Here is a 13,413-nt window from a genome sequence, read left to right on the forward strand (position 1 = left end):
TAAGTGATTCACTCAGTAAGAACAGTCAAAGCCGTGTAGTCTGGCTTACTTAATAATTTTTTGTGAGTGATAAACCATAGAATTATTACTAATCTTTAAGGTTTTTGTATATTACAATTTTATCGCTATATTGTGTTTCAGGTTAAACCGCAAGTCCTCTCTCAAACTCGGCAAGGACAGACACATGAGCAAGTAAACAATTTATGGGCTAGTTCCCTCATAGGCTCGTTACACATATCATTATCACCATTTGTCAAAGCTTTATAATAGCTGGATGGATTTCTCCTTTCTTAGCACAAATGGCATTTCATATTGATTTCAGTAATATCATCATTAACCTACATAATTCAATAATAGATAGAGAATGGGTTCTTTTCTGTTATAATGAGTAATATCAAATATTCTGGCGTAAATATTTCGTAAGGCTTTCAAGGGTACGATACAGTAATGTGCTTCACTCATGAATAAGAAGCTTCCAGTTGTAAAAGATTTTTCCTCTCGCGAGAACTATCAGAAGCCGCTTACAAACAATCTCTGTGTTACACCTGGCAGCTAACATTATTACAATACTGTCTTATGTTGATTAGATTTATTAATTTTTTAAGACCAAATTGCTGTTGCATTTAAGTTCATTTGCTTAGCTCATGATCATTCATTGTATTTGCACAAAAGAATGCTTCATAAAACATAGCTAATTCTATACATTTGTCAGTTCCCTGTCAATACCCTGTAAGAAACCCTGGTTATGGTTTGTGATTCAGAGGCAAGGTTCAGAGAATCTCAGTCACTGCTGCAGAGAGAGCTCTTGTTTATTACTTGTTTATAATACTGAAAACTGCAGATTCATAATAAAACAACTTATAACTGAAGCAGTGAGTTGGGTGACTCATATTCTGCATCAACAAGCTTGTAAGTTGATCCCAGGCTTCTTAGAAACCTTTCAGTTGTGCAGAGATCCTACAAAACTAGTAAGGAAGGGACAGCTATCTCCTGTTTCAACTGTAACCTTTATGAATAGAGAAGATCTGTGGTGAAGCAGCACACAGTACAGTACTGAAGGCCCAAAAGCTGTCAGCCTACACCACCGAGCTACATTGCTTGATGGAGCGTTAAGGCTCTCACAAATCAAACTCCTGGTGATGGGCCTCGAACTTTCTCACTCTTGTCATCTCTTTGATCTTGTAAAGGCAATTTATGCTTAATTTGATGAGCAAACCAAATTAATCAAGATTTGGTTGTTGTTTTTTAACCATGGGTCATAAGGTAGACCCTTTTGGGCATTACTCTGTTGTGAAAACCATGATTCCCATTGGACGTTAGAGGGTGTCCCTCTCAGGATAACCCGAATAATCTGTTTGGATAGTTGGCCTGTACGGCACCTGTGAACCTTTGGTGGTCTATCCTCAATACTGTACTAGGATTTGAGTTCGTTATTAATGAGGGATTGATCCAGAAATCCCAGTTTATAGTGAGTGGGACATGCAACTTGGATCCTATCCTCTTCCTTGGGTATGTTGAGGAGCTAAGATGTAAAGCGTTTGGTGTAGGATGGCAGAGTAGACTGATGACAGTGTATTCCTCAAAGCTGCCCATTATTTATTGAGCCTGTAGTATAAATGTGAGAGATCCAATCTTTGGGTTATTAATTTTAAAAAATTTCTGGAGTGTAGCCCAAGTGACGTAATCTGCACACCTGGAGGTCAACGCACAAGCTTGTCAACACTGTACACAAGCCGCCCAATCCACTCTCAGTATCAAATAGGTTTCAGGATCAGTTCTTCATTTCTAGTTTGATTCCCTTTACCAGGTGGCTCTTGTTAATGTGCAAGCTGTTCCTGGGTCTAGTACAGTAAACAATAGCCCCAACTGACAGCTGGGGCTGATCTTATGATGATCACTCATCCCTCTCCTTTGTAACTTTCTCACTTAAATGTTTGTCCTTGAGAGACAAAAGGTATAATTGTAACAGACATCAATACATAGTCAGTTAACACGTTGCATCTTTTTGCTTTCAGTCAGTCTGCCATATCAGATTCAGGTTGTGGCTGACTATCTGAGAAAATAGTTCTCTTCAAGCACTGCCTACTGAGCTTGTGTTTTACTATATAGTGTAATGCCTCGTTTTATGGATATCAGTAAGATAATGGCTCACTAACCTGATTACCTTCAATCACACCTAATGTGTATGTATACAGTACAGTACATGCAAAAGAAACTCTTACTACATTCAGAAAGACATAAGTTTGGTATAGGTATTTAATTTTATTCAATGAAACTGTATTAGACAAAGAGTACACCTCAAGTGTCCTTTGGGGTTGTGGGTAGTCAGCTGGAAACTAATCCAAAATGGCTTTAGAAGCACGACGGTAACACATAGCTCACATGAAATGTGTTTACAAGGGAAATACTACAGTTGTAAAAGAGGAGGGGTGAAGATCCCAGTTGGGGTTGCTGGTTATTGTCTTAGACTTCTCAAAATGGTTTGTGTATTTCCCAGCGGTGCTTTGCTACAGGCTTAGCTAGAAAATAGCATTTCAGAGTCATTCCTCCATTTTTGGAGTTTGATTGGCTTTGAAGTTAATTCTTTGAAAGTGTTAACCAAACCATAACATTTTTAATATTCGTTACCTGGCAACATCAAGGGCCAATAGTCATTGAAAGTCAGATTAAGTATATATCATAAATATGTGGTTATCTGCAGGTAATTTTTGAGTGAGATTTAATTTACAAATAATATGAGTATTTATTAAGTGATTGAGTTTATCCAGCAAAATTTTATTTACATTGTGCTAGATGACTCACAGGTCATGCTGGGGAGCTGCATGACCAAAGGCATGTAAATGTGCATGCAACCAACCACCTTTATACATGAGATCACTTTTAACAAGGACTACTTGTCCTGTTACAAGTGTAAATCTTTGAACACATATGACCATTTGTTTTTGTTTGAGGCACCACCATATACAGTATATGGAGTATCTTTGGATTGTGTGCACTCAAATAGTTTATGTGGCAACACCATAAAAGTTAAATTACACCTTGGATATGTGTGTGAGCTGGGAATTTGAATGTCTCTGTTAATGCCAGATACAGTATTACCAAACAGATGTTTTTAATTCATCAAAATCTTTGTTGGAACAATATTAAAAACCATTTAGGTACAAGCATGGCTAAAGATTCAGTGAATAACATACTGTATGAATTGAGTTTGTCCCTGGCAGTGTTTTTGATGTCCCAGTTTTATTATGCCACTTCATTTTATCCATGTCAGTTAACAGATTCCATGTGAGATGTATTTTCTGTGTTGTGTTGGTGAGGGAAGAAAATAATTGTCTTTTACCACACAACATCGTCATAAAAAAGTAAAAAAACAACCTGCATGCTGGGCTTATGTGCTTTAAAGGTATTAACTTTGTAGTTTAGGAAGTAAATGCATGATCATGAGTACACAAGTAAAGTTCAAGTGTATAGTTTGTGTTTAACAATTGGTGTCTTGAGCATGAAGAAGCTTTAGTTTCAAGACATACAGCGCTGTACTGTACTCAGTCGCCAGGAAGATAATGCTGCTGCTGTTCCTGACAGTCAGCATTATTTTCTCTTGGTTATGTCTGTAATTATCATCATACAAGTTAAGGGAAATATAGACTCTCCCATTACTCTTAAGTTTTGTTTAAGGTTTGATCTCTTAATTCAAATGCTGCTGCCGTTTTATCCTCGGCAGCTCGGAAAAATCTGACAGTAGGTTATAGCAAGTTTATAAATCTACGGTAATTAATTATTTAGGCATTTATAATAAAAATGAGGAAGTCGTATTTTTTGTCTCCTGTCGGAATTGTATTACTTAAAGCTTCCAATGATACACAGGACAAATCTTTAATTAATGTACAGTAGGGTTTTGTATTGGAAATCTTAAAGGTATTCTCATATCTACTTTGAACTGTAGTGTAGAAATGATTGACAGTCTTGTTCATTCATATTGGATAACCCATTTATTGATATAATTTATATTTTAAATTATCGCAGTAAATCTAGTTTCTAATATTATATTCGTTACTCACTCTGCAGGGTGCTTCTTATTGAATAATTTCCAAATTCTTTATTTGGGTAATACTACAGGCACAAACCTATTACAGAGAAGCCACATCACACCTTGAAGATTACTTAATATTATCTATGTACTGTTCTCTCTATCAATTCTTTTCAGCTTCATTAGTTCTCCACCTTACACAACATTTAAGAGTGTACTGTACGGTGTAGATAATGTTAACTGAAGTCTTGAGAGAGGGGATTGTTGTCCCAGATAGTGTTGTCTTAACCAGGTCTAACAAAAGGTTAATGTCTGCTTTCTCATCAGTGTGTTTTAACTCCTGTGGTTGAAGGTTTTATTTACTTTTCTCATCTTTCAGAGTCTAATACTTTTCTTCCTTCGTATGCAGTATTGTCGTATGTTGGTGATTTTTATAGAATATCCAGAAAGGCTAATTTCTATTTGCAGTTTTTGTTTCCAAGGTGACCTATACATGGTTCTTGACCCACATTCAGAATCCCAGTCATCCCCAACATTATTATTATTATCATTATCATCCACTTGTTTATTTCTGTACTGGAAGAAAAGGTGGAGAGAGTTGGTTAGTTTTGTTGTTACCTTGGTATCATTGTTGGCATGTGTTTCAGTTTAAGTATTGCTCCAAACATTTTAATAACTTGAATAAGGCAGCTGTGCTGTTTGCCCGTACTTCTGTATATGGTTTTTACTGTATAACTGAAGCGTTTTAATTTATTTACAACTTAGTGTTAATTAATGACCTTTGAAATAATTAAAATGTATTTATAATATTTAAGGAGTCAGTTATGCTGTGCCTTGTAAGTTTTAGATCACCTTTATATACGTCTTATTAAAATTATCATCTATCTTTACCATATAAGCACGTTAGTTTCCAGTTAAAAAAATATATATATTGATTTACGTCAAAAAGTACGCCTTGGTTTTCAGCACTTGGGGTAAAAAAAAAAATTGGATTTGGTTTAAATTTCATACAAAGGAACTGCTTTACATGCTGATTAAGGATCTTGGTTCACAATCTAAATATTCAAGTCATTAGTGTTAATTAATTACCTTTGAAATAATTCATGGTATTTAGAATGCTGTATTTAAAAAGACAATTATGCTGTGTCATTGAAGGGGGTGAGTGGTGGGGCTAGTGGAGGGGGTTGTGTTGGGTTATACGTGATGTCTTGTGGGAACAGGAAATTGACTGTTGTCTTGCATGTTGTGGATCTTGGTAAAGTCTTTCTGATGGATGTATTTAAAGGGTGAAATATTACAATAAAGAATTTGGAATAAGTCATCCTGCAGTAGATGTAAGAGACATATCCACCAAAAAAAGAATTAAACTGGTCCAAACGAATAATATAAACAGACTGTTGTAACTTATATTTTATAGCTACAGGTAATATTTATGGGTAGCACTAACTATAACCTGTGTCTTCAAGTCATTACTCTCCCTGTGTTAGGTCAGTGTTATTAGATTATACGACTTTATAATTCACTTTTAGAATTATAGAGATATTAGTTGTTACTGAAGCATATTGTAATAATTTTGGGTGTTTTTTATTTCAGTTCCAAACACAAATCTAGGCATGACAGGTGAGTTTGTAATTATTATCATTATAGGGGAATCCCTCATGTCTCAACCCAGATTTGTAGTTATAAAGAGTAACATCATTTAGGAGTTAAACTTAAAGACCACGTTATTCTCTCATGAAGCCGCATTGCTGCTAGACATTTGAGCCATTTCACTTCTCTGATAAAGACTAATGCAATGTCTCCCTGAGTTCATCCTCAGTACATTAGCATGGTAGGATAACTATGTCACTTGGTAGCTGAGGACGTAATAGCAAGTCATATAACACCGTGCATTTGTGATGGTGGGAGTGTCCTTAAGGGATGACGATTAATAATTATGGTGAGTCGTAGGAGTTATAATTCTATTGTAGTGTAGTTCATCTGCTCTCCATTATTTTTGGGAACTAGGGATCATTGGTAACATTTATTTGCAGCACAAGATCTGAAGACTGTAAGAAAGGCCTTGTTGTGTATCCTTCTCTCTCAAGTAGTGTAGGGTATTCAGTACAGTACAGGGTGTTAAGGTTTAGTCTATAGTACAGTTTGTGCAGGATGACAGTAATCAAAAACTAATGTGTGAATTTGCTTCTACACTCACAGCAGTAAACACAAGACCTCGCACAAATCCCCACACAAGTCGTCCTCCCACAAATCGTCTCACAAGTCTCCGAACAAAGGTAAAGATAAGGGTCGGCATCACACCAGCTCCAGCAAACACTCGGACAAGAAGAGGTCTCGAGAAGACTCCGGTGATCGCCACCACAGCAAAAAGAAGAGCAGGTGAGTGATTCCCTTAAAGTTTCTCTTGTTTAACTAAGATAGATATTTATGATCCTTGGATGATATCTGTGCTGCAGCGTGACTTGTCCCTCTAAATATACTTGAATATAAAGATAACTCAAGATTAGTAGGATTATATTGCCTCCTGGGTGCTTCTGAAATATAAGAGAGCGAGTGATTGCTTTAGGTTGGAGGGGTAGTGTCAGGCATCCATGTGTTTTCCCTTGATTCCCCCAGGCCAGGTTAAGCAGTGATAGCTACTCCTCAGTTACTTGTGGATATCATTTGGGGGTGACCTAGATATCACCTGTTGCTTTCATCTCTCCATATTTTTCCCCCACAGGATATACCACTTTCCTATTCATTAGCAAATTTTCTCTTCTTTATCCTTTTGGTAATGTCACAATGTGCTTAGTACTGTACCATCTTCTTCCTCAGGTGTCTACACTCACAATATTTTACTCAATGGTTGCTATTTTGTTTCTGAAGTTCTCAATCATGAACTGTTTACATTTTACTGGAATTTTAGTGTATTCCACACACTAGCTGGTTGGCTCAGTCAACAAAATAGAAATACAGTATATCCTCTATAATTTTTTCCTTGTAATAAAATTGCATAAAGTTCAAATAAAGGGTTTTTACAGTAAATGGGAATGAAAACTTGTAAAGCAGCACTATAGGAAAACTTTGTGATTGCAAGAGTATGTTATCGGATGTGTATGGGGGACATAGTTTGAACTTAAAGAATTTATAATTCATTGTTTTTTATGGACCAAATATTATTCTATAATCTGTCTACTCCACAAAATGTTTTTATATCTTGTCTGTCACCTGTATTTTTTTCTCATGTCAACAGGATTAAAAAGGTTTTTACCAAATTTCACATCAATAGTGTATTTATTTTTCTACTTCCACAGGAAGTAAATATGGTTAGGTCAGGCTGTTAAACAGCTATTTCCTGCCATGAAGAGGAGGGAGAGGAGAAGAAACAAAATATAAGTGTTGGAATTCACTAGTTATATGGTGATGCTACACACTACGACATTACCTGTAGATCTGGACCTACTTCCTAGACATAGGATAGCTACCCAGGATGCTGAGGAAGAAGCATGACTGCTCACATTCCATTGGTGTTGGGAGGTGCGACTCCTACCTTTCACTCGTGGATTTTTGCAACATGTGAACCTACAAATTAGCTGGTGACTTTGGTGTTGTCGTGAGTGCCCAGTGCTCTTACCTTGCCGCTGTCTGAAAGGAAGGTTTTCGGTGGAATTTCAACTCGAACAAATGATTGCCGTAGCGTAAATATGACGTACAATTATGAGATAGTACACATTCATTCATTTCTTCAGCCCTGTGTTTGGATCCTCTAGTAAATTCTTGTATAGAAATGGTCCAAGTTGTAATGTATTTCATCATTAAATATACATGATTGTTATATAATGGGATCTTTATTATAAATTCATGTAAGTAAATTATAAGTTTTATGTCAAATCTCAAAGAAAAATCAGCACTTGGCGAGACTTAAGGTTAGGTTGGATGTAGTAGTTTTGTATACTTAACTCTGAATGTATTTTTCACCGATGACACATTGAAACAAGAACTGCAATACCTCCGAAGATTGGGTTTCCAGCGAGAAAATGTCAAAAAAAACCTTTCTTCTAAATTTTAAAAACTTCAGAGCATAAAGAATGGATATTTTGTTTTTTGTGGAGTTATAAAACAAAATAACAGTGTTTTCTTTCATATGAATTTGCTGAAAGGGTATTAGTTTTAATTATTTTTATACCAGATGGACACTTATTTTATTTTTGTTTGTTTTTAAAAAGGTGTTAGTTCTTTTGAAAACAGAGAAGAAAAGATCATTCACTCAGCTCCTTACAAGTAACCACAGATATGTACTCTCTTTAGTTTACAGTCGCTAAGCTTAAGTGTCTTCGTGGGGGTACCAAGGTTTGCTTCTTCACATCCACAAACACTTCCTCGTGTAAGTAATATATATTTGCAAGACCATGAAAAATGTGACGAGCCAACCCTTGCTTAACCCTATGAAGACCACCCGGTGTACATCATAAATCTTTAGTAATGATTGCTATAGATCCAGTGTACTAATTGAGATTTATCGCAAATTCGGGTTTTTGAAGCATTAATGATGTTTATCTAGCAAGGTTACTGGAGAAGAGGACATTTTTTTCAGGTATGTAGGTGAGTGAACTAATACTGTATTGCATTTTATATTCAATCCTTGTGAAATACATTAAAATTGTTTTCGTAGATTGGATATTTTTTGTTAGTGCCTTTATAGACATCTAATGAGAGGAAAAGACAAAGTGATGCTGCATAGACGATGATGGAATGGATACTGGACATTGGATCCCACAGCCAGGTAGTACATGATCTCTCTAAGGTACTAAGGAAAACATCCAATATTCCTCTTAATCTCTTAACATCACGGCATAGATCGAGTATTATGCGTAGTGATATCAAGGCGTTGTGAGGATATGTAAGAGGTAGAAAGAATATTCAAATAAGGTGGTAATTAATCACATGAAGATGATATGAAGGTCTTTGATGATATGTGTGGCTGGAAAAATGGACTGGGTGGCCCTCGATTGTCTATACTTGTATGTACGGCAGCGCAGCTTAGAGGGAATATTAACAGCAATCTTAAAAAAATAATAATAATAATAATATAGAGGAATAAATGTGTTAAATATCTCTCAAAGAACACAAGTGGAAAATTTCTGACTTATGACAGCAGATACATAGTCGGGATGTATTGAAATTGGATGAAGTAAATTGGAAACTCAAATGCTGCCTTATGTTTATACAGTAGAACGTCGATATTACGAGATGCATTCCAAGAGACGTCACTTTAAACCGAATTCGCACTAAATCAAAATGTTGTTTCAATGGAATAATTTAGTTTGGTACTTGAGAGAAACACAAAATACTAAAAAGACTGACAGTCTACCCAGATGCACCTCAGCCCATCTCCTAGAATAAACAAAACAATGTATTTTGTAGTATTATGTTAAAACAAACACTCGTAAGTCAACACAGCTAACATTAAGGGATGCTTATTTATTTATCAGTCCCTAAGAGTGACTTAAGTTTTCTCTTATAAAATGTCACTGAACTGACCTGGGAGAATATTATTAACATTGCTGGAATTCTTATAAGATAGTGATTAGTTTGAATGCTGTATATACATGCTATAGTTTGCATTAGACATATAAATTTTAGTTTTAACTAATTTTATTACAAAGGGCTAAAAATTTTATCTCTTGCAAAATATATGACGTTTATATTCAAATTATTCGCTGTATTGCAAGGATTCTGGCATTGCAAATTGTATTCTAACTTTAGACTGTGGTATTATATAAGATAAAAACTGTAAGCCTATAACCATCCAACCCTGGCTGAAGATGGGGGGGTAGGGGTGACAGTGACACGTTTGACAGTTGGGGCGGAAGGTCTAGTGAAGTATTTATTTGTTTATTTATGTCCTTTAGATCGAGTTTTTGTTTATAAAATGTCAAGTGACCGGGGAGAATATAATTTACATTGCTGGAATTCTTATAAGATAGTGATTAATTTGAATATAATTATGCTATAGTTTGCACTAGACAAAAAATTTAGTAATCATTTAGTACATTATTTTGAGTACATGTACAGTAAGCTTTGCCCATAGGACAGTGTAGCGTGCCCAGAGAAACATTAGGCGCGAATTTTAAAATATGATGTGCCAGATTGACTCGCACAAAATTGGAAAGATTCGCGTTAAATTAAAACATTGTCCTTAATTGTGGGTGTCTCTTTAAATCAATAATCTTAAATTGAATTGCTTTAAATCGACGTTCTACTGTATAGGGAAATGAAGCATTTGTTAAGTGTGCATTAGGTTGAGAAAGTTGTACAATGTTGAGGATGTTTATTATCTTAGTTATGGATGGTGCATCATAATTATCATCACTCATTGTCATCATCATTTTCCGAATTATCGTCATCGTAATTATAAAAGTTCTAGAAATCTGACCATAATGTAGAATTCTTAAAACATTAATTCAAAACATGTTCCTATTATGTTTAGATTTGGTTTTCTATTTACAGGAAAATGTTGTAATCAGGATAATGAGGAAAACAAGACAATGATTGATGTAGCGATAACATAAGGTGGGATCCAGCATCTTGGAGTGTACAGACTGTGATAAGGTGAGCCAAGTCAGAGGTAGTGCCTGGCGCTTCTACGGGAAACACTTGCGGGGGATTCAGGCATGGGCAACCCGCAGCCATGGGGCCCGGACCATGTGTTTGGGCGGCCAGTAGAATGATTGAGAAATTCTATGCAGCCAGTTTATGGTTGAGTAAAGCAACATTTATTTAAAGAATAATATTCACACACAATTCATTACTGTTTCATCACCTAAGAGTAAGAAACTACAAAAATGTAACAGTGAAATAAGTATACTGTATAGAGTCAACAATATAAACATTTTAACTTGTGTGAGTTTACAGGCCAACATCAGCACGGTCTGTTTGGTGGATTAGCTGCTATATGGCAGTGGGTCACTTGGGAATTAACTAAGGTTGGGTAAGTCCAAGTGGGGTCACGGGCGGTGGTCACACAGGGTTGAGCTAATTAGGTGCTTCCAGAATAACACAGAAACACCTAAATCGCACCTCGGAAACCCATAGTTGGCGAGTACAGTAAGTCCTCACTTAACGTCGTCCCGCTAAACGTTATTTCTGTACTACGTCGCTAAACTTTAGAGAGCAAAGATTTTTTAACATCCCGGTGATCTGATACTACGTCGTTTTGCATCATCAGGGACTACTTTCTACGGCGCATCACCCGCTCTTGTCTGGCCGCATTACTCTCTCTCGGCTCGGATCGCTGCCCTCACTCGCCGAACATCACAGTGTTCCCAAGCGACGTCAAGCCAATCTCTGTTACGACTTCACATCATTCGTGTGCTTAAGTGCTTTTGCTCTAAAACTGTACTATAACCACTCGAAATGGCTTCCAAGGGCCCATCAAGTGCTACTGATGCTAGTGTAGTGAAAAGGCAATGGATGTATTAAACCGATTTGAAAAAGGGGAACGTGCTGTGGACATAGCCGCTGTGCTAGGTCTAACCCCCACAACGGTGTGTACTATCCGGACCAACGCTGACAAGATTAAGGTTAGTGCTGGAAGTGGTTCTTCTCTGATTGCAACTAAGACAACTCGTACTAGAAGCACTGTGATAGAAAAAGTGGAAGATGCTGGCTATGTGGATGGAGGACCAGACTCAATGCAATGCCCCTGTGAGCCTTATGGTTATCCAGCATAAGGCCAGATCCTTGTTTGACGACATAAAGGCAGAAGAGGGTGAAGGATTGAAGGAAGAGACCTTTACGGCCAGCCGAGGCTGGTTTCAACGATTTAAACATAGGTATAACTTCCATAATATTAAGATGACTGGTGAAGCTGCCAGTTCAGATACGGTTGCTGCCGAGACATTCCCGCCAGAATTCAAACTGATTATCTAGCAAGGAGGCTACACATCGAAGCAAGTCTTCAATGTGGATGAGACTGGTCTCTTTTGGAAGACGATGACTGAGAGGACCTATATCTCCAAGGAGGAGAAAAGAGCGCCAGGTTTTAAAGTGGCAAAAGACCGCTTGGTGCGAACGCTGCTGGTGACTTCAAGCTGAAGCCTATGCTGATTTCTCACGCTGCCAATCCATGGGCCCTGAAAGGTTACTCTAAGGATCACCTTACTGTGATCTACAGGGCAAGGTTAACCGGCACCATATTTAGCCAGTGGTTAAACATGTAAGCCGTCCCTGCACTGAAGGAATACTTCAAAATTCTTATGATCCTTGACAGTGCTCCAGCTCATCCTCCTTATCTCGACGACTTGCATGACTGTGTAAAAGTTTTATTCCTGCCTCCCAACACGACAGCACTGATGCAGCCTATGGACCAAGGCATCATCGCCACATTCAAGGTGTATTATTTACTCCATACCATGGCCCAGTTGCTCAAGTCTACAGATGGAGAAAATAAACCTACGATCCGAGAATATTGGAGTGGCTTCAACATTCTTCATGCAATTGACAACATTGGCAAGGCATGGGAAGCGGTCTCAGAAAGTTGCCTGAATGGTGTGTGTCGTAAACTGTGGCCCGAGTGCGTCAACAGTTTTACGGGATTCACGGACTTAGTCCCAGCTGTGAGTAGGGATATCCTCAGCTTGATTAGACAGGCAGGCTTTGATGAGCTGGAATCAGAGGATATTGAGGACGTCCTGGCATCCCATACAGAAGAGCTCACCAACGAAGATCTGCAACAACAAACAGAACACAGTCCTGTTGAAGACGACGACTACGAAGAACCTCAACGAACGCTAACTTCCAAGAGGATGACAGAATCGTTCAACATGTTCTAGCAAGCAATGCAAATCCTTACAGATGACGACCCAAACAGAGAATGTAGCTCAAAGGTTCAACGCAGCATTGAGGACAGTCTTTGTTACATAGAGATCTATAAGGAGAAGATGAGTAGCATCAAGCAGTCAACACTGGATTCAGTTGTTCATCACAGAACAGCAGAAGCAGCTTCTTCACAACAGCTGGCAGCCAAGGAGGAGCACAAAGCAGCCGAAGAGGAGCAAACTTCAATGGAGGAAGAGCAAACAGCGGTGGAGGAACCCCAGTCATAACAGGAGGAGGCAGCCGCAGAGTCTCAGTGACTCACCACCCTCCTTCACTCCACTACCCACCACACACTCACTCTACCTCCTCCGCCCATCGATGAGTACCAATACAAACTTAGTACAGTACTGTAGTTCTATGTACAGTACTGTATATTGTATATACTATTTTCTAAAGAAATGGCAATGGTTTTCTGCATATGTAATGTTTTCATGGGGCAAAGGGGGGCTCGGGAGCGTAACTCCCGTATTTTATCTATTCCTTATGGGGAAAATCGATCCGGTTAACGTTGTCTTGTATAATGT

The 13,413-nt window shown here is 37.7% G+C and overlaps 1 protein-coding gene across 5 annotated transcripts in view; it reads left to right on the forward strand.

The window, feature by feature from the left end:
• Positions 1 to 8,682, forward strand: part of LOC121873684 (FACT complex subunit spt16-like) — a 29,489-nt gene extending 20,807 nt beyond the window's left edge. For 2 of the 5 annotated variants that reach the window (XM_042377374.1, XM_042377376.1), the window contains 4 exons: positions 142 to 188; positions 5,621 to 5,647; positions 6,227 to 6,406; positions 7,324 to 8,682. In XM_042377374.1, the coding sequence (XP_042233308.1) occupies positions 142 to 188; positions 5,621 to 5,647; positions 6,227 to 6,406; positions 7,324 to 7,340 (271 nt within the window). In that variant the 3' untranslated portion in view covers positions 7,341 to 8,682. Of the gene's footprint in view, positions 1 to 141; positions 193 to 5,620; positions 5,648 to 6,226; positions 6,407 to 7,323 lie in introns of all 5 variants that reach the window. The other 3 variants (XM_042377378.1, XM_042377375.1, XM_042377377.1) reach the window with 2 other exon arrangements.
• Positions 8,683 to 13,413: the final 4,731 nt, after the last annotated feature.

Source organism: Homarus americanus, unplaced genomic scaffold (assembly GCF_018991925.1).
Source record: "Homarus americanus isolate GMGI-L3 unplaced genomic scaffold, GMGI_Hamer_2.0 scaffold43895, whole genome shotgun sequence".
In the NCBI taxonomy this organism is placed as follows: domain Eukaryota; kingdom Metazoa; phylum Arthropoda; class Malacostraca; order Decapoda; family Nephropidae; genus Homarus; species Homarus americanus.